A 20008-nucleotide genomic window follows, 5' to 3' on the forward strand; every position below is an offset into this window, starting at 1 on the left:
TAATCTCTGTTTGTTCTGGTCTGATCAATGAGTAGGCTAATACACCTATGATATAAGCTGCAGCTCCACATCTCTGCTCCATACAGTAGTGTAGGTGTGACTAGGGTGTTAAACGACCATAGTTTGGTGCGAGGCTCCTGGAATTGTATGTGAGCACATTGACTCTCAAGTGCCCCTAGTTCTACATAACCTCATTCTAGACGTGCCTTTGATACCCCTCTTAATGAAGATCATTGGGGTCCTTGGGGATTTTTGCCTTTGACACCCACTGCATCCTTGAGGTCCTTGGCCTGTTACCATGAAATAATTGCCATGTGTATCACATGTGCTAAACAACCTTACACATTTGATTTATAACTTAATTAGATGTTATCGACAAGATTAAATCATCTTAAAATTTCATGTCCCCATTACAGTCCTTCCCCTTGAAATCCTTGCAATCATCCTTGATTGCAATGCATTGTGCCAAAGGAAAAGCATATTGCATTGAAATTTCCATAAGGCATCATAGCCACAACATTGGCCATTGTTGTTTAACCATGCTATATGCCTTGAACCTTGCTGAAAATTTCCAGCCAGCATAAATATGACATAAAACTGAAAATTAGTCTAGAACTATTGGTAGAAGCCCATTGAATGCATCCATAACTCATGTTTCTCATCTGTTCTGACTTCACAACCATAGTAAAGCATAGTCTCAGCATAAACCATGGCTGAGATTTTCAATGGCATTTACTAACATGCTGCTGTCCATGGAACTAGCTATAAACCATTGAAAACTAAGTATCAGTTGATCATAAACTAATCACGTTCGAATCTGAGAATTGATCACAAACTGCGGCAAATGCGATCCCAAACTGATTGTAAAAGGTGATCAGTAACTAATGCAAAAAACTGATACAAAACTAATCCCAAAAGTGACCATAAACGATTCTCAAATTTATCAAAGACTGAGCTGAAACTGATCTGAATTTTTGTCTCTAAACTGAGGCAAAAACTCATGTCAAACTCATCATAAACCGATCGCAAACTGATACAAAGGTGTAGTCCCCGAGCCGCGGTAGCAACCATACTCATCTACATACATCTTATAGTGACTCGTACACTTAGTAGTGACCTCATGGTAGACATATTGTTAGCATAATACCTTGGATGCATTCTTAATACATCTGAGATCCACTACATACAAGAGCTATCCATAACTAGAGAAGTGGAATTGCTACCTCCCCCCTTGAGTATCAAGCAATACTCCAAACCCTTGCTCTATTGAACCTGATTGAGCCCGATAAACTAAAGTCGGCTCTACCTGAAAGGCATCTAGGTGAAGTTGCAATAACTGAGGATGGTTTGTCAAGTCATCCTCTTCCATCCACTTTGCATCTATTGGTGAAACAATGCCGAAACTTCACCAAGAAGCATATGGAGACTTTACCTCTAACTTGCCTCAAACCTCCACTAGGTTGTAGGGCTTTCTTCCCCTTAAGCATTGCAATTCTTTATATTTTTACATTGTTGCAATTTCAACTTAACTAATATTCAACATTGCATCTAGTTGACTAGCCCTTCATGTACATGACCAACATTAATATCATGAGTCCCAATACAGTGGGTTGCACGTATGCATTGCTAAACTTGCCACTTTGTGCCCCGACATCATGCTAACATTGTTATACATAGGGTTATGTATATAACCAGCCATATCTGGATACATTGGGTCTTGCACACCACACATTGGTTGCTACATACCATAATGAGTTGTGCCATATATCCTCATATGCGGTCCCTGACCCACCATAGCATGGAAACCAATGCCACCACTAAAGTATCATGGCTGCCCCATAAATGCATGCATGCCTTGGTATTCTAAAAATATTGGATTGGTACTTGCAAGTTGGCCTTGTATATGCATAAATTGCCCCATTGGCATCATTTGCTGATGGTCACTACCCATATTTGAAATATCATGCTGCTATATTGGCTTTTTCTCCGATGCATCTTGTTGTCTTGAAGCTCTTGAAGACGATTTCCTCTTCTTGCCTTTGCTGCCCGCCCTCCTCGAAGGGTTCAAAAAGCGCATGAATTGAGGACCATTTGCCAATTGCATAAACATTTCGGCTGCTGTTCTTAGCTAATCTTTAAATTGGTCATCAAATTCCTCTTTCTCTTGTTGATCATCAGTTTCCAAAGGTGGCCTAGAAGGACCCACATTTTGGTCTAAACCAAGATTATGAGCTTGCTGTCCATGCTATATGCCTTGTCCAAGATTAGGCATTGCATTTTTCCCAATACTTTGTTAATTTTTAGATCGAGAGGCATCATTTCTGCTTGATCCCATTTCACTATCTAAAGACATTCTTGTTGTAATGCTCAGTTGAATACAATTTCAACACTAGAACAAAGCTTTTGACCTTCAATAAGGTGCCTCGGGGACGCCAAGTAAAGGAATTGAGTGGTATCTTGGCAATAGAACCGTGAAACCAGCCTTCCTCCTCCGAGAGGGTAGCGAAACTTGATTAAGCACTTAATTACAAAAATTAACAAATTCACAAATTCACAAAACCAAAACACTTTACCATACAATCTTGGTCATTGGACAACCTGTTGTTCCAAAACCGGTACCCCTTTCGGTATTTCTATTACTTATATTGCAAATGGAAGGAGTACAACTGAGATCCTTTGATCTTCTCTGCTAATCCAAGTGCTTCTTGCTGTCAAAACTGATGAGCAAGTCTCCAAACCAATTTGCCCCTTGGTTTGCTTGGGAATTGGCCCTCACCTTGCTCCTTGAAAGATAAATTTAGCCCCAAATCAGATATTGCCTGGCTGGCATCTTGAATCTTCCTGGAATTCCTCAATTTTAGCTTCTGGAATTCAAGTCCCAATCCCTCAATTTTGAGTACGTATCCTAGGAAGACTGTCAAAACCCTAATCTTTGCTATAAATTAGGATTTACAGTAGAGATTGACTAAAATCTCTTCCTCCGATGGTTTGAATTACTAGAAAATCTTGAGAGAACTTGAGAGATGGCTAGGGGATGAGAGAGAATGTTGTAGAGAGAGAAATTTTAGAGTTTCATCATGAGAAACACTGAAAAATTGTTACTGCCCTGCTCAAACAGCCATGGAAGCTGTCACCTACAACTTATGACCACCGCAAAGACTGCTGCCCTATCCTATATGTTGTCATCTGCACAAGAAGGACCTTGGGTTGCTGTCACCTACTCCTGGAGGGCTCCAAACGGCTGTCACATGCTGTAGGATTGATCCCTGTTGGTTGCAAATTATATCATCAACCTCTCCTTGCTCTCTAATAGCCTCTTTTTCTCTCACAATGGCTGGAATAGACTCCATCGGGACCTAAAAACGTTTTTTCCACTTGCATGGGCAAGTTTTGCTAAGTGGTAGCCTTCTAATCTAATTATCTAGCTTATTAAATTAATTTTCAGAATGTTAATTCTGAAAATTAATTAAATAAATTTTCTAGTGCTGAGAAAATTAATTCCACAAGCCAATAATGAAATTGGCTAGGCCAATTTGTCTTCCAAGTATCCCTGAGCAGTTATTGACTCTTAGATTGACATTAATTATTTAATCAATGTCTAGTATCTAATGTCACCATTGATATTGGTGGCCAATAAATTAGTCTAGGGCCAAGTCTAATACTGAGTACCACCTAGTATTTGTCAGGCATAACTTATTACAACTTCTGCTTTTGACAACCACTGTATCTTTGGGATCCTTGGCTTGTTACTAGGAAATATTTGCCATATGCGTCACATGTGCTAAAAAATCTTGCACATTTGATTAATAACTTAATCAAATGTTATCGACAAGATTAAAGCATCTTGAAATTTCACATTCTCGTGAAAGATCTAGTCACCTATGCTGTGCTGAAGTATTGAAGTCCATGGTTTTGGTATTCCCAAGGTTTACTGTGAGGTCTTTGTCTCAATAAAAGACGTGCAAAGCATCTAGGTGGCGCTATAATCCCTCTGGTGAATTTGAAATGAGAATAATATCATCTCCATACATTAATATCGGTATCAAGACCTTTGTTAGGCTAGCTTCGTTGGCTTTTCTTCCTTGGTCAATGCAATCAAATACTTCATCTATATATAAACCAAATAATGTGGGTGAAAGTGGATATCCTTATTTCGCTACTATGGTATTGTCAGTTGAAACCAACATTCCTTCCGTGGATGGGTGGTAATTTCCTGATTATAACTTAGTTACAACAGCAACATTTATTACAAAACTTAGAAATGCAAATTAACTCATAATTGTGGACAATGAACACCTTGTTGGTCTCAGAACTGACGCTCCTTTCAATAAAATTTTAACTTAATTAAATAAGAAGTTGATGCACAATGGGATCTTTCCAATCCCTTTTGGTATTTCAACTTCCCTTGCTGTCCAAAATGACCACAAGTCTTCAATCTGATTTGCACCTTGATTTGCCCAATCAATTGGCCTTCACCCTCTTTGATGGAGATGGAAAATGCCCCAAATTCATTGATTTGCTGGTCCCTCCACTTGAATTTTACTGAAAATAGCTTTAGCCCTGTTGAATCCGAGTTTTGTAGCTTTCAATTTCTAGCACACTTCCCAAGGGCTGCTACTAAACCCTAATTTTTGCTTTGTAGATTAGGGTTTATAATAGAGAAATCTGAAATTTCTCAGCCTCTGGTGACCTCAATGCTATAATCTTCAGAGCAAGGCTGTAGAAAGGCTGAGAGATGAGAGAGAATGCTGAGGAGAGAGAAAATTTAGACTTTCTTCACGAAGAACTGAAGAAAATCAGTCATTTATTGTTGTTGCCTTGTCTCAACAGCACGTAGATGCTATCACTTGTTATTGGGAATCCTCTCCCTGGTGTCGCTTGCAATAAATGATGCTGTGAGCAGCCGAGATGCTATCGCTTGCAGTTTGGGGATCCCTAGGAGTTGTCACTTGTAGCCAATTTGTTGTTTTGTGCTAGGAAATGGAGGACAAATAATCTCTATCAGCTCCAACAGCTCCCCACGATTCACAACAGCATATTGGTCACGTTTTTTCTCTTCTTCAACTTCCCACTAGCCTTTATAGGCAAGTTTTCCAACAACCTTCCCAAATGGTTTTTCCAGCATTATCCATAATTAATCTAGTAATTATTTTGGTGCCCAAAAAATAATTTAACTAGCCATAATTAAATTGGCTAGGCAACTTCCATTCCTGAGTGTCTCTGCGCCATCTTTGACCATCAGATTGGCGTTAGGTACCATTAAACATCACTTCTCTAGTGTCACCAACTTACACTTATGGCCAAATGAATGACCTAGGTAAACAACTGGCACTAGAGATACCACCAAGTACCTGTACAACATAACGTATAGCAACTTTTGCCTTTGACATCCTGTGATTTCCTCCATTCTCGACCTCATAAATTTACTCTTACCCCAACTACATCTCGCATGTGCAACATTTACTTAATCATGTGATGAAAAATTAATCCACATGTTAAGATTTCAAAAATACATGTCCTCATAATAGTGTACGTATATATGTAGCAGCCGCCCCCCCGGGCCGCCGCGGCACCTCGGGTGGAAACATGGTCAAACAATACTATACTCCCACTCTTTAAGAGTGGCAATGCTTTGGTCTCCGGTAACTACACGATCATCATGATCAACCACACACTGGCTAAGATAGATAGATCAATACTAGAGCCTGATCTCAAAGCATGGCGGAAGAGCATAGAGACAAGGTAGTTTAGACATGAATATGCCACATTGAATCATATCCTTACACTCAAGACTATCATTGAGGAGGGTTGAGCCCAAGATGTGAGGATCTATTGTTGCTTTATGGATTTCCATAAGGCATTTGATGCAATACCTTAAGTATGTTTCATATAGAGACTGTAGAAGATTGGAGTGCCAAAGGATACGCAATGGGATATTTATGCATTGTACGAGAAAGTTACATGCCGTATGTACATACCTAAGGGGATGTTTGAGAGGATCCACAACACCAAAATAGTAAAATAGGGATGCCCACTTTCGGCCACACTATTTCTACTATACATGGAGAAGGTCTCCAACTACATTGATAGGGGAGGTAGAGCTAGAGCTAGCCTAGCTAGAGAGTTAATACCAACACTATTATATGATGATGATATTATATTCATTTCAAACTCACCAGAGGGCTTGCAACGCCACTTGGATGCACTATATACCTTTTGCAAAGATAGAGATCTCATAGTAAACCTTGGAAAAATTAAAGTTATGGTATTCAACACTTCACGTATACTAGTGACCCAATCTATTTATCAGTTCGCATTTGGGAGAGATGTAGTGGAGTATGTGAGAGAATATGTATACGTGGGAGTCACTTTCTCCAGTACAAGATTTTCAGTGAGGAGAATATGTATACGTGGGAGTCACTTTCTCCAGTACAAGATTTTCAGTGAGGAGGGTTGATGCCTGACTAGTGTGAGGCTATGCAACCTTGGGGCCCTTGAGAGACAATGTGTCCACATACAGTTTAAGGAACCTTGCACCAAACTATGGTTGTTTGACGCTCTAGTCATACCTACTCTTTTGTATGGAACTGAGGTTTGGGGTTAAGTCCGCTCACTGACTAGAGTGGCCTAGAGAGAGACCAGTACAATGGTTAGAAATGCATAGAGAGGCCATTGACAATGATGATATCACACGTGATTAGGAGTAAACCCTCCAACCCACTCCCTATCATCAAAGCATAGTTAGGAGCAGTCCCGATGGTTCTAGAGGCACTCTTCAGACTAGTAACTTTCTTACACAGGATATGGGAGTTGTCGCACAAAAGATATCCCAAATCGGCATTGACTTTCTTCAAACAGCTAGCAAAGGGGGATGAGAGGGAATGTTGGTACTCACAAGTGGCAACTTTGATAAGCTTACATGCGATGGTGGAATGAAGAAGAGAGGAAATTGAGGTGTGGATCAAAAGAGGATGGGATGGGAGGGATTTGAGAAGAGTGGTTTACATGCTCAAATGAAATAGAAGATGTAGATATACGTGATGAAAGGATGTTTGATTCAAGAGCCCTCTCTATTGAAGTTTATATATTGAAAATGATCCGGATCCTACACACCAAATGGAGAAACACAAGGGAGTTTTGATTCATATGACTCAAAGGGGTTGTATGAACCTAACACTTGGCCTAGCTGAGATGAAGAAGATGGGTCGCTAGTTGTCCCAGCGGCTATCATCATTCACTTGCTTCATAATCTCCTAGGAATGAGATCAATGCAATGATCTACTGGCCTCTGTGGTGGTAACTTCTCAGGTCAAGTGTATGCAAAAAAATCTTCATACTCCTTTAAGAATCTCATTCACTATTTATTCATATGTGAGATGGACTCTTCAATTCTAGACTCTTTGTTAGAATCTTTGACTAAAATCAAGTACGAGGAAATAGGTTTTTTCATTGCATTACAAATTTGTACATGGGATAAGATGGAAATAGAGTTTCCTTCCACTTTCACATCAAAAGATATATTTTTACCCTTGAAAGGGAATCTAAACTTATTTTGATTCCAATCAATGGCTGGATCTATTTTTCTATGCCAAGGTATTCCTAATACAACATCACAATGACCAAGATCTCCCATGACAAAACTCTCATGATCTACATAATCTCCTATCTCAATTTGTACTTTTCCAAGAATGGGAGTAACTTCAGACTCAATTCCTTAAAAAGTAGCACCTAACATTTCTAGTGTTTCGAACCTCTCCTTTGGTAGATGTAGAGCTTCAACAATATGAGGATGGATATAATGATGTGTAGTCCCTGTATCGAAATGAATGAGAAAAGGTTGATTAGTGATCTTACCCCAAGCCATAAAAAGCTTCTTTTTCTCTGATGGAGTTTTATCCTGTTGCAAGGATTCCTTAGATAAAACATTCTCTTGAGGTGTCTTTTGGGGCTGGTTTTCTTTCTTTGCCTTATTAGGACATTGACCAGCCATGTGTCCTTTTTCACCACAAGAGAAATATTCTCCTTCTCTTGTATATTCTGCTAACTGCTGATATGTTAGCTTCTTTTTGGATGGCAAAGGTGGTATACCTCCATCCTTATGCTTTGGTTCTTGTTTATTTGACTTCTTTTGGTCAAATATCTGGGTCTTCTTCCTTTGTGGTTTTTCTTTTGAGGCTTTACCAAGCATCCATGGCATATGTAGTCCTTCAGCTTCTAGGGCTACATCTTGTGCTGCTTCGTGAGTATCAAGCTTTGTCATCTTGACGTCTCGTTGTATTGTTGGATGTAATCCATGGATAAACTTTCTCATCTCCATATTGGATGGGACTTCATTAAGAGATGTAAATTTAATAGAAACAACTGCAAACCTGTTGATATATGTTTCAATATTGTCTCCATGACTTTACTTCATCTCATCTCATTTTTGTTGCACATTGGCTTCAAAGGATGAAGGTAGAAACTTCTTGTTGAACGTCTCCTTAAACTCTTTCCAAGACTTGGGTTCCTTTCTCTCTTGAACAACTTTGAGCGACCGATTCAAAGCAACATCTTTTAGATTCATTTTAACCATTCTAATCTTTGATTTTTCTATATAATCTTCACCATCAAAAATAGCATCAAATTGTCTAGTAAAAGACACATCGCTACCTAGTAAGTATCAAACTATCACGATTGCATACATACTGGCCAAAATATATGGCTCTATTGTGGAACAAGCATTGAGTGAATGGGCCGAGATGAATGGCTTGAGATCAAAAGGCCAGGCTGGCTTTAGAAGGGTATATACAACTCTAGACTATATCTTTACATTGAGGGCAATCATTGAAGAAGGCAAGGCATTCAAGAAAAAGCTCTATTGCTGTTTTGTGGACTTTCATTGACATAGTGCGATGTGCTAGAGTCATGAGAAGAATGCAAGACATTGATGTGCCCGTAGAGATATAGTGGAGTATCTATGCCTTGTATGAGACAATGACAGATAGAGTATGGTCACCTGAGGCATCTCAGATACAGTCAATAGTACCATTGGGGTGAAACAAGGTTGCGCACTTTCACTGACACTTCTTGAGCTGTATATAGGCGAAATTTCAGAATATGTGAACAAAACTAGTGGGGCCGGAGCAGCCTTGACTGGAGTGCTGATACCAGTACTACTTTATGTGGACAGAACTACTGGGGCCGCTTGGCTTGAGTGCTGATACCATTACTGGTTTATGCAAATGATACTCACTTGAGGGACTAAATAGACACTCGGATGCATTAGCAGCTTTTTGCAGAGATAGAGACTTTAAGGTGAACCTTGGGAAAACTAAAGTTATGATATTTAACATCTCAGCAGCTTGGGTGATAAGAGCTGAGCACCAATTTACTTTTAATGGAGAGCCATTGGAGATGGTCGGGCAGTATGTTTATTTGGGGGTCACATTGAAGGGACCACAGTTCTCTTGGAGAGAGACATTAGAGGCTCATTTGGCAAAAGTATATGTAGCCTTAGGTGCATTGGAGAGGCAATGTGCTCACATATAGTTTCATGAACTGCGTACCAAACTATGGCTTTTTGACACCATGGTTACACCAACACTCCTATATATTTAACTCCATCAACGCTTAAATTTCTGGATCGGCTTCCAACTCCTTGTATCTTTGTATCTTCTCATAATCAAAGAAGCAAACAGATAAAGAGTGGCGGGAGGCTTCCGATTGTTCACCAAATTTCTCTCTCTTTGCCTTTTGACATGTTGAGAAAGTTGGGCCTAAAGATCTTGTCACCCGAGAAAAGTTCTTGCAAAGAAGAAGAAGTCCTTGCTTTGATACCATTGTAAACACGACGAAAAACAAATGACAATTCTTTGAACTAACCAACTCGATCAATTTTCACTATGAAAATTAGGAGAGAGAGAGAGAGAGAGAGAGAGAGATGAAATGATATATTAATGTCTACAAAAGGCCAAAATGACCTATGAGACCATGAGTTACAATCATGTGTATGATGGTACAACTGTTTGGGCAAAATATGTAGCACAAGCAGAATAAGAAAGGAAGCTAACTATGGCTATGTGTAAAACATAGAGCTCTATCTAATAACAATGAGCTTCAAAACGGTACAATCTCATGTGGGTATGGAGGGCCTAGCTCTAGCCTGAGTAATAATCCCTTGTATCCGCCTATGAAGGTGTCGTCGGTGTCTGTGTCAAGGCCTGGGACATTTGGATCGGCTAAGCTGAACGACTCGATCACTCAGTACTACTTGTCTATGTGTGGACTGTGGCAGTGAGAGAGGCTCTCGTGTGGACTGTGGCTGTAACTACATTGAAGTCTTCTGAGTCTCCTTTGCAAAGAAGTCTGTAAGCTGCCTCTGTGAAGGGCCTCGGTGTCTTGGAGCAGCTGTACTCCTGAGGTGCATGTCACGAAGCCGTCGTATCTCGAGAAGAAAGAGACCAAGGCATCGCTGATCGGTAAAATCCATGACTCTGGATAGTGGTCCAAATCTATCTCTAAAGAGACAGTTGAAACGACCACGGACCTTATAATACGCTGGGCAACGACAGATATAATGCTCCTTTGTCTCTGGCTCTAATTGGCATATCTGGCATACGCACTCCTCTGGTGGGATGGATTTATATTTGCCAGTTTCAATTTCTAGCTGATGTGAGGAGGTGCACAACTGGCCAATAGTACATCTGATCCCATTGGAAAGGTGGGTGTCCATGTATCTCGGGCGAACAATAAATCCATCATTTGTGGTATGAAGGAAATGCTTGCAGTAGAAAGCCATCTTTGTCCCTAGCTCCTTCTATGGCATAAACCATGTCCACTTGATATCCAACTGGGTAAGATGCATCCTGATGATCTTGCGAATCTCTAACCTGCTCATATCAAGAGATGGTGCTTCAAGGGAGTAGTGGAAGGGTGGTAACTTGTCCATGCTAAAGCCATGTAGCTCAAACCAGGACGACATCTGTGCATACCAGCATGAAGTATCACCCTCTCTGGCAAGCTGCTTGGAGGACTCAAGGGCTGTGTTTGGGTAAGTCCCATAGGCTATGTATGTATGTGACCGATCGGGTGAGGGCCTCTACCACAATCCGTGTAGCTGCTAGCTCGGCTCTGATGATCTCATGTGGCACTGAGGCCTTACATTTGATCATCCTAGATATCATGGACACTAGGGGTTTCTCCATTGACCTCCATTTGTCATAAGTGCGCCTTGATCTGATATGGTGGTCAAGATTGGGCCCCCATATCTGTACTCCATAAACTAGTGTGGATGTGACCAGTGTATCGAAGAGCCATAGCTTGGTACGGGGTTTTTGGAATTGCACCTGTGAGCACATCCTCTCCAAACCACCTAGTGTTGTGTATCCGTGAGTCAGTCTAGTGTGTGCTGCCTCTCGCATAGAAAAGGTGGGCCTTGTGAATAAGACTCCCAGGTATGTATAAGAATCCACAAACTCCAGCTCCTTAGATCCATATGTGAATTGAGGTACTGATCTCCTAACCCACTGTGGTGTAGTGTTAAATACCATCACCTTGGTTTTACCAAGGTTCACTGAAAGCCCACTGTCCAAAGTATAGGAGTGTAATGCATCCAAGTGTCTCTGTAGACCCTCTGGAGAGTCAACTATCAATACAATGTCATCTACATACAACATGAGAGGTATCCAAGTGCTAGCTAGTGGAGCTCCTCTATCTCCTTCCTGTGAAATATAATCAGCAATCCCATCAATGTACAAGCCAAATAATGTGGAGAGAGGGGGCATCCCTGCTTCACCCCAATGGTGAAGTAAATAGGTGCTGAAATGCCCTCAGGCGTCCGGATTCTGCCTACAACTCTCTCATATAGTGCCAAAATACCTCAACTGAGCTCTTTTGGTACTCCCATGTTATGTAATCTATGTATCATCCTATCTCTCGGTACTGTGTCAAAGGCTTTGTGGAAGTCCACAAAGCAGCAGTAGGTCCGTTGACCATGGGTCCCTTCCCTCCTCAATGATCGCTCGGAGTGTGAGGATGTGATCCAACGTGGAGAAGCCTCTCCTAAAGCCATTGTGCTCTAAGACCCCACATCTCTGCCCACCTGCTTAACTCATGCTTAAGGATGAAAGCATATAACTTAGCCAATGTATGCCCAACCATGATAGTTCGATAGTTACTGGGTAGAGTAGGGTCCCCTGACTTGAGGATAGGCACAATAGTGTTCATGCTCCAGCTTTTGGTAGGCCTTCACACATGGCTCTCTTAAACATGTAAGCTAGGAATCGTGCCACCAAATCTCTAGCATGGATCGAGTGCTCAGCTACTAGTCCATCATGATCTTGTGTCTTTCCTCTGCTAAGTCTATCAATGGCCTCTCGAACCCTACTTTCTGTAAAGAAAGTGGTGGTCTCTGGACAAGGTTCAAATGGGTCAATGGTGAATAATAGGTAGGCATGATCCACTGCAACTCCGAGAAGGTGTGGGGATACTGAGAGGTCCTGGATGTGAGATATCAGCATTGGTGGGGTAAGAACACAGTCTACTGTGCTGGCACCGTGTCGGTGAGGATAACATGTGAAGGCGCTGGATAGGGGGTATCTAGCCATGCCATTGAGAATGGCCAACCTGTGTGTTGTGCCCATCTCCACAAGGTATCTCCCATATTCGGTGACTTCCCCCATATCTTGAGATGTCCTCTCCAGCTGTAGCTCTAACACATCCTGCTCTTGTAGCATCTCTTCAGATGCATCAAAGAAAGACACTTGATGGGAGGCTGTCTTGGCATTAAAGTCTCCTAGTAAGATAACCTTTCCCTCCTTCGAGAACTCCCAAATATCCTCATCCAAAGCCACATATGGTGATTGCCCCTTGGGTGGGGCGTATCGGGACGTCAGAGGGGGGAAATAGCATATGGCAACATACAAAGTGTGTTCCTCACCACGCACTCTCACCCACATGTATCTGGCCTGCCCATCTCTGCGGACTACCTGGATCATCTGTTGTAGCTCCTCCCTGAATAACATTGCCACTCCTCCCGACACGCGATTACTGTGGTTTGTACGTGTCTCCTTCCTGCAAGTTGACTTTCACCTATAGCCTGTCACCCATGGAAATGTAGTATGTGGTCCCTGATGTGTCTCGGAGTAGAACACTATATCTCTCCCTCTGATTGTGTCCTTAAAAGCTCCCACATCCAATCGGAGGACTCCATTACAGTTCCAAACTGCCACTGCAAGGCTGGTTCCATAGGTCTCACACTGTCATTTGTGGCGCCTCTCCATGATTACCACTCTCCCTTCTCTGTAGAAGGCGAGTTTGCCCTCCTCCTTGGCTGTCTTAATTTTTGGCATGCACTCTCTCATGTGGGCTAGTTGGGTTGGTGTGAGATCGTCTCCCAAAAACACACCGGTCCCCTTCAATGTACGGCGTTGAGCTAGGAAGTCTCTCCTAGCCTCCATGGTGGGGAAGCGGAGAATGAGTGCACACTCTTTTGAGCTCTTCCCTTTTGTGCTTTTCTTGCTCACTCTCGGAGATATGCTTGTCTTTCTTAATATTCATTAACATGTATAGCACCTTGGTGTCCTCATCCACCTTTTCATGCATCTTCAGCCCTGTCACCCGAACATGGAGTGCTCTCATTTTCTTTTTTTGTTCCTCCTCATTAGCAGTTGGCCAAATAACGACCACTGGAAATGATTGTGCTTGTAACAGTTTAAAGAGCACTGTTTACTTTGTTTGCTCAATGAACTAAAGGATGAAAAGATATCTAATGCTTCAAGTTGAAGGCCTGAAGGGAGCCACAGCCTCAGTTACCTCCGATTGACTGCCTGACCCTAACCAAGGGGGTTGTTAGCTGTGCCGGGAAGGTGGACCAAACCCGCCGCGTGAGGTCTCTCCATTGAGCGCTACTTTGAGCAAGAGGACGCTTGGGTGCCAGGGGGTTCTGGCCGTAAATCCCTCGCCTTTCGGGCCCTGCACAAGAGGCCAATGTGACTCGGGATTGGATCGCGAGACCCGTATACTAGTCTACGGGCGGAATCTTGGATTAGTAATCCCTGTAGATTGCTGGAAATCCTTTGGGCGGATTATGGATATAAACCTATGGGCTGGACTTTATAAATGTATTCCAAAGATAAATATGATAAACTGTTGAAAAGGAACTGGTTTGACACTACTTTTCTATGTCGAGTGCTAAGATTATGTGAAGGAATTGGTGCCTAGTGGGCTAATTAAGGAAGCTGCTTGATGCACGTCCAACTAAATGTGGTAGGTAATTAGAAAACTAAAACAACTTGAGGAAAGTGCGGTGGATGTGGCCATGGGTCCGTCCTACAGATGGGTGGTCCCGGTTGGCCGGGAACTTTTCTCAACCATAATGGACAGCAAGGAGATTGTTTCAAGGAAAATGAATAGCAAGGGCATTGACCTAGAGTCTAGGTGATAATAATCCCGGATTTACGCTGTTTTAGGGGAACGGAGTCGGACTATGCCTTATGGCAAAGAGGTCGAGCCTTGCATCCCTCTCGTTTCCCATTCTCCTTGAACGAAGTGCACTGTGAATCCACTTCGGCCCTAGAGTTTCTGCGTAAAGTAGTTCGCTCGGGGTTCGACACTAGTTGCCGTTTAGGAAATGACCATTAGGGAAAACACTGATTCAGGTTGGTCCTAAGTGGGAACGGCCAGAATACTTCCGCTACGTAGTAGACGCAGAAAGTCCTAGATCGCAAATCCTGTAACATTCCATGGGAGTGTTGGGCGGAACTTTCTAGACCTCCTTTCCAATGGACAGCTAAGACGTACCCTGAAGGGAACAAGTGGGTTACAAAAGATGTGGGGCTACTCCTTAGTCTCCCGGACCTAGGGCTCACTATAGGTGTAGTACAAGATGATGTTTCTAGTCCACTAAGACTCCGTGATTCTTACGTTTCCTTTTGCAAATAGCTATCACGATCATTATCATCATCTAATACATTACCAATAGGTGCATACCAACTGCTTATCTCATAAAAAATAATTCCCTGCTCACTCTAAACTCACCTGTGACAGGGTTTTAACAACGACACTCTTTCTGCTCTAAAGAATATCCATATTTTAAAACACTCACGTAATACAAATCGCCTTTCAAAGTATATGAGCATCAAATTAATTTGAATCGTTGAGCCAGTATGTCTTGGTAGCAATTTATATGCAAAAGGTTGGACACGTAAGTCCCAAGCGAAATGCCTAGTGACAAGATTGAGTAATGTATATGAGATAGATTATTTATAAACAATTAGTTTTAACTTATATATTTATACCATGCAAATTGTAACCAGCCTTCCTTCTCGGATAGGGTGGTAAATAACCTGATTAAGCACTAATTGCAACAAGCATAAAATTCATATAAACTGAAAATGCACACATTACCACTTTAATCTTGGACATTCGACACCCGGTTGTCCCCAAAGTTGAAGTCCCTTGCATTATTTCTTTATCTTATATTGCAAATGGAAGAAGTACAAGTGAGATTCTCTGATCTCCTTCGCTAATCCAAGTATCTCTTGCTGTTAAAATTAACCAGCAAGCGTCAAAACCACTTTGCTCCTTGGTTTGTTTAGGAATTGGCCTTCACTTTGCTTCTTGAAAGACAAATTCGACTCCAAATCTAATATTGGTTGACTCATCTTTTGAATCTCCTTAAAATTCCTCAATTTCAACTATTGGAATTCAAGTCCTAGGCCCTTAATTATGAGCACACATCTCAAGGTAGCTATCACAATCCTAATTTTTGCTGTAAATTAGGGTTTACAATAGAGATTGACTAGAATCTCTTCCTTTGATGGCTCAAATTGCTGGAAAATACTGAGAGAACTTGAGATATGGCTACGAAATGAGAGAGAATATTGTAGAGAGAGAAATTTGAGAGTTTCATGAGAGAAACATTGAAAAACTATTGCTGCCTTGCTCAAACAGCCATGGAAGTTGTCATCTATAGCTTAGGACCATTAGAAAGACTATTGCCCTATCCTTTATGCTGTCATCTACACCAAAAGGACCTTGGGCTGTTGTTGCCTACTCTTGGAGGGCTCCAAATTGCTGTCAATGTTGTAGAACTGATCCTTCGTGGCTGCAGATCACATCAACAGTCTCTCCTTTCTCTCTAACAATATCCTTTTCTCTCATAATTGTTGGAATAGACTCCATTAGTCCTTAAAAACGTTTTTTCCACTTGCATGGGCAAGTTTTGCCAAGTGGCAATCTTCTAATCCAAATTCTCAGCATTATCCAACTTATTAAATTAATTTTGAAAATGATCTTAATAATTATTCTAGTGCTAAAAAATCAATTTTCCTAACCAATAATTAAATTGACTAGGCCAATTTGTCTTCCAAGTATCCCTGAGCAGTTATTGACCCTGAGACTGGTATTAATTAATTAATTAATACCTAGTCTTTGATGGCACCACTAACATTAGTGGGTAATAAATTGGTCTAGGCCCAAATCTGACACTAGGTACCACCTAGTACTTGTTAGACATAACTTATTACAATTTTTGCTGTTGGCATCAATTGATATCTCAAGGTCTTGAATCCCATACTGTGAAATAATTATTTTGCACCTCACATGTGCAAGTCACATTAGCACATTGATTAACTTCTAATCAAATGCTAAGCAAAGCAATAAAAGTTCACGTCCTCGTAACAGACCACCTTCTTGAAATATTTGCAATCGTCCTCGATTGCACTACATTGTGCCAAAGGAAAAGCATACTGTACTAGAATTTCCATAAGGCATTACAATCACAATATTGGCCACTATTATCCAATTATGCCATGTGTCCCAAACCAGCTGAAAATTTCCAGCCAACATACACATAACATGAAACTACAAATCAGTCCAGAACTGTTGCTAGAAACCCATTGGATGTATCCATAACTCATGTTTCTCAATTGTTTTGACTCTTGAACCATAGGAAAGCATATTCTTAGCATAAACCATGGCTAAAACTATCAATGGCATTTACCAACATGTTGTTGTCATGGAACCAGCTGTAAACCATTGAAAACTAAGCATGATTTGATAATAAACTAATCATTTTCTGATCTGAGAACTGATCACAAATCGCTGCAAATGGGACTCTAAACTGATTGCAAATACTGATCAGTAAACTAATGCAAAAACCGATGCAAAGCTGATTCCAAAAGTCACCATATACTGTTCTCAAACGGATAAAAAACTGAGTTGAAACTAATTAGAATTTTTGTCTTAAAACTGAGGCAAAAACTCATGCGAAGCAGATCATAAATAGATACAAAAGTATAGTTTCAGTGCGAGGATGAAACTCATACTTATCTGCATATATCTCAAAATAACTAATACACTAAGTAGTGATCTCATGGCAGACATACTGTTAGCATAGTATCTTGGATGCATATTAAATATATCCGAGATCCACTACATACGAGAGCTATCCATAACTAGCGGAGTGGAAGTGCTATCACCCCCTTGAGCATCAGGCAAGGCTCTAGACCCTTGCTCTACTGAACCTGATTGAGCCTGAACTAAAGTTGGCTCTAGCTTAAAGGCATCTCGGTAAAGTTGCAATAACTGAGGATGCTCTGCCAAGTCATCCTTTTTCATCCACTTTGCATCTATTGGTGAAACAATGCTAAAGCTTCCCTAAGAACCATATGGAAACTGTACCTCTAACTTTACTTGTCTTGAAACGTCCTCTAGGTTGTAGGCTTTTCTTTTCCTTGAGCATTGCGATGCTTTATACTTTCACATTGGTGCAATTACAACTTAACTAAGATGCAACATTACATCCAGTTGACTAGCCTCTCATTTGTACCTGACATTCTAGGAGCACCAGATGCAATAGGAAACATTTTTGTTTGCATACTTTGGACCATTGCAATGTGACCTTGCATGGGAATTTGCATACTACCAGCCATACCAAGATACATTTTTCGTACATTGCATACATTACTAGCTGCATTTTTCCTCATGCAAGCATTACTAGCTGATTTTGCCTCATGACTAGTGCTATATGTCGAAGGATACGGCATGCTCCTCTCCACACTAGCTGCGCCTCCTTACAAGACCAAAGGCAGTGCTTTGGGGTTTCTAGAGGCTGCTGTGTGCAACGCTTACAACCTCCCTCCTTCTGCATCTGGGCAAGCCAGCTTCCCACTGCTAAATCTCCATGTGCCACTAGCCAAAAAAAATACGACACCCTCCTCGGCCTCTAGCTATCCCATAGGCGGCGCCAGAAGGTCCGTCAGAAGGGCTTCGTGATGTTGTTCTCTGCCCAGTGCCTGCTGCGTGACGGCGTCCAGTCCATATCCTCCTACATCAGTACATGTCTGCCAATCCTAGCAGTGTATTCTAGGAACCTGGGTGGCTTTTTGGCAACCGCAGAGGCCGGCCATAGCCACTCTCCTGGATCCCACTCCAGCTCATCAAGTGGTCTACCCTCCCAGATCCAAATGCGCCACTCCTTGAGCTCCATCTAGAAAACATAGGGGTCTAGTCGCCAAGTCTTCCCCTAAAGACCCACCACCCAAATCCTTCTCCATGAAAGAGTGACAATCCCCTCATCCTATTGCCCTCTCTCAAGGGCCAGACGTCCCCCCTCCTGAACGGCAAAGAAGGTCCCCTGGGGGGCGCCACCCACTCTACCTGCCTCCCAAAGAGGGATGCCTGCTGGAGAGAACCTAGCTGCCCATACCTCCCCGGCCTCTATCGGTTCTCGTATCGGGGGGTCAAGCCACTTCGGAGGTATTGCTGCGTCTATCTCTCTTCTTCTCAACTCCACTCCTCTCGTGTACCCTGATACTCGCTGTAGCACCTCATCTGCCATCCTATACACCTCCCGCCATGTCTTGATGGAACAAGCCGGGCCGGCCTCCCACCCAGCCCACTGGATGTGGGGGCGCTCACCTATCTATACCCCTTCCCTATCTTTGACCTGGAGGTTCCAGATCACCGGCTGGCGGTCTATTTCATCTTGGCAACCTGGGAGGCTCTGGATTAGGGCCTTACGGAGGCCTTGCCACACGCGGAGTAGGCTCTGCAGGAAAGGTGATCTGGGCGGGGTAACCTGGGCTGAAGTGAAGATCCATCTCAGGGACGGCCTCCACTCCCCGCAAAGCCTCGGTTTACAGTCCTGAAGGCCCTTTTGTAGTAAGACCTTCCAGGTCTGCCCGCCTGGAGTGAGACCGCGGACAACTAGCTTGCCCAAGAGGGCCATACTCTGATATTTTGGGTCTATGATCCCAAGGCCTCCCTCTGATTGATGTCGTATGATGGTCGCCCACGCCACCTTGGTCCTGGAGTCTCTGGAGCCATTAGACCCCAACCAAAGGAAATTCTGCACCAGGCGGCGAAGCTGCCCTACGCATGATGAGGAGAAACACCAACACGAGGTGATGTACTAGGCCGTTGCTAGGAGGATCTGGTTAACCACCAGGGCTCGACCGGCTAGTGAGAGGCGAACCGTGCTCCAGTAGGTCAGTTTCCTCCTATTAGAATCTAGAACAGGAAGAAACTGTTGGGTAGGAGTGATATCAAGTCCCACCTGGAACCCTAGGTATCGGACGGTCTGCCCTCTGCTCACCCATCTAAATCCCAAGTGGACTCCCCACTCCGTATTGGAGTCCCGGTCTATGAGGAAACCAACCGACTTTCGCCAGTTGATTTTCGCATCCGCTGCAACATAGAACACATCAAGAGCCAGCCTCATTCTTTCCAGCATCACCTCATCGTCCTCTATGTAGAGTTCTGTGTCGTCTGCGTACTCTGAGTCTAACAATTCAGTCTCCTCTCTCACTGGAAGTCTGAGGCCGCGTAGTCCGCTCACATGTGACTTGAGGAAGTGAGACATCGCCTTTGCAAAGAGTGGGAACAGGTATGGGGCCAGGGGACAGCCGTGTCGGACCGATCTCTCTAGCTAGAACTCCTCTCCTCGCCTTCCCCCTATGAGAACCCTGCTGGTGGCTGATCTGTACAGGCCGGAGACCCTGCAAATCCAAGCGTGGGGAAATCCTAA

General features: G+C 42.6%; 2 protein-coding genes and 1 pseudogene across 2 annotated transcripts in view; 1 reads left to right on the plus strand and 2 right to left on the minus strand.

Annotated features, from left to right (window-relative positions):
* LOC148029936 (uncharacterized) overlaps positions 1-20008 on the plus strand; it is a 133879-nt gene that overhangs the window by 67711 nt on the left and 46160 nt on the right. The gene's annotated exons all lie outside the window — the stretch shown is intronic.
* LOC148029937 (uncharacterized) lies at positions 10307-11762 on the minus strand (annotated as a pseudogene).
* LOC148029938 (uncharacterized) lies at positions 12201-13202 on the minus strand. Its single transcript, XM_087687090.1, has one exon. The coding sequence runs from the start codon at positions 12999-13001 to the stop codon at positions 12201-12203; it is 801 nt and encodes a 266-aa protein (XP_087543216.1). The 5' UTR covers positions 13002-13202.

This window comes from Lygodium microphyllum, chromosome 10 (assembly GCF_053477565.2).
Source record: "Lygodium microphyllum isolate KBCC chromosome 10, Lygodium_microphyllum_v1.1.10, whole genome shotgun sequence".
In the NCBI taxonomy this organism is placed as follows: domain Eukaryota; kingdom Viridiplantae; phylum Streptophyta; class Polypodiopsida; order Schizaeales; family Lygodiaceae; genus Lygodium; species Lygodium microphyllum.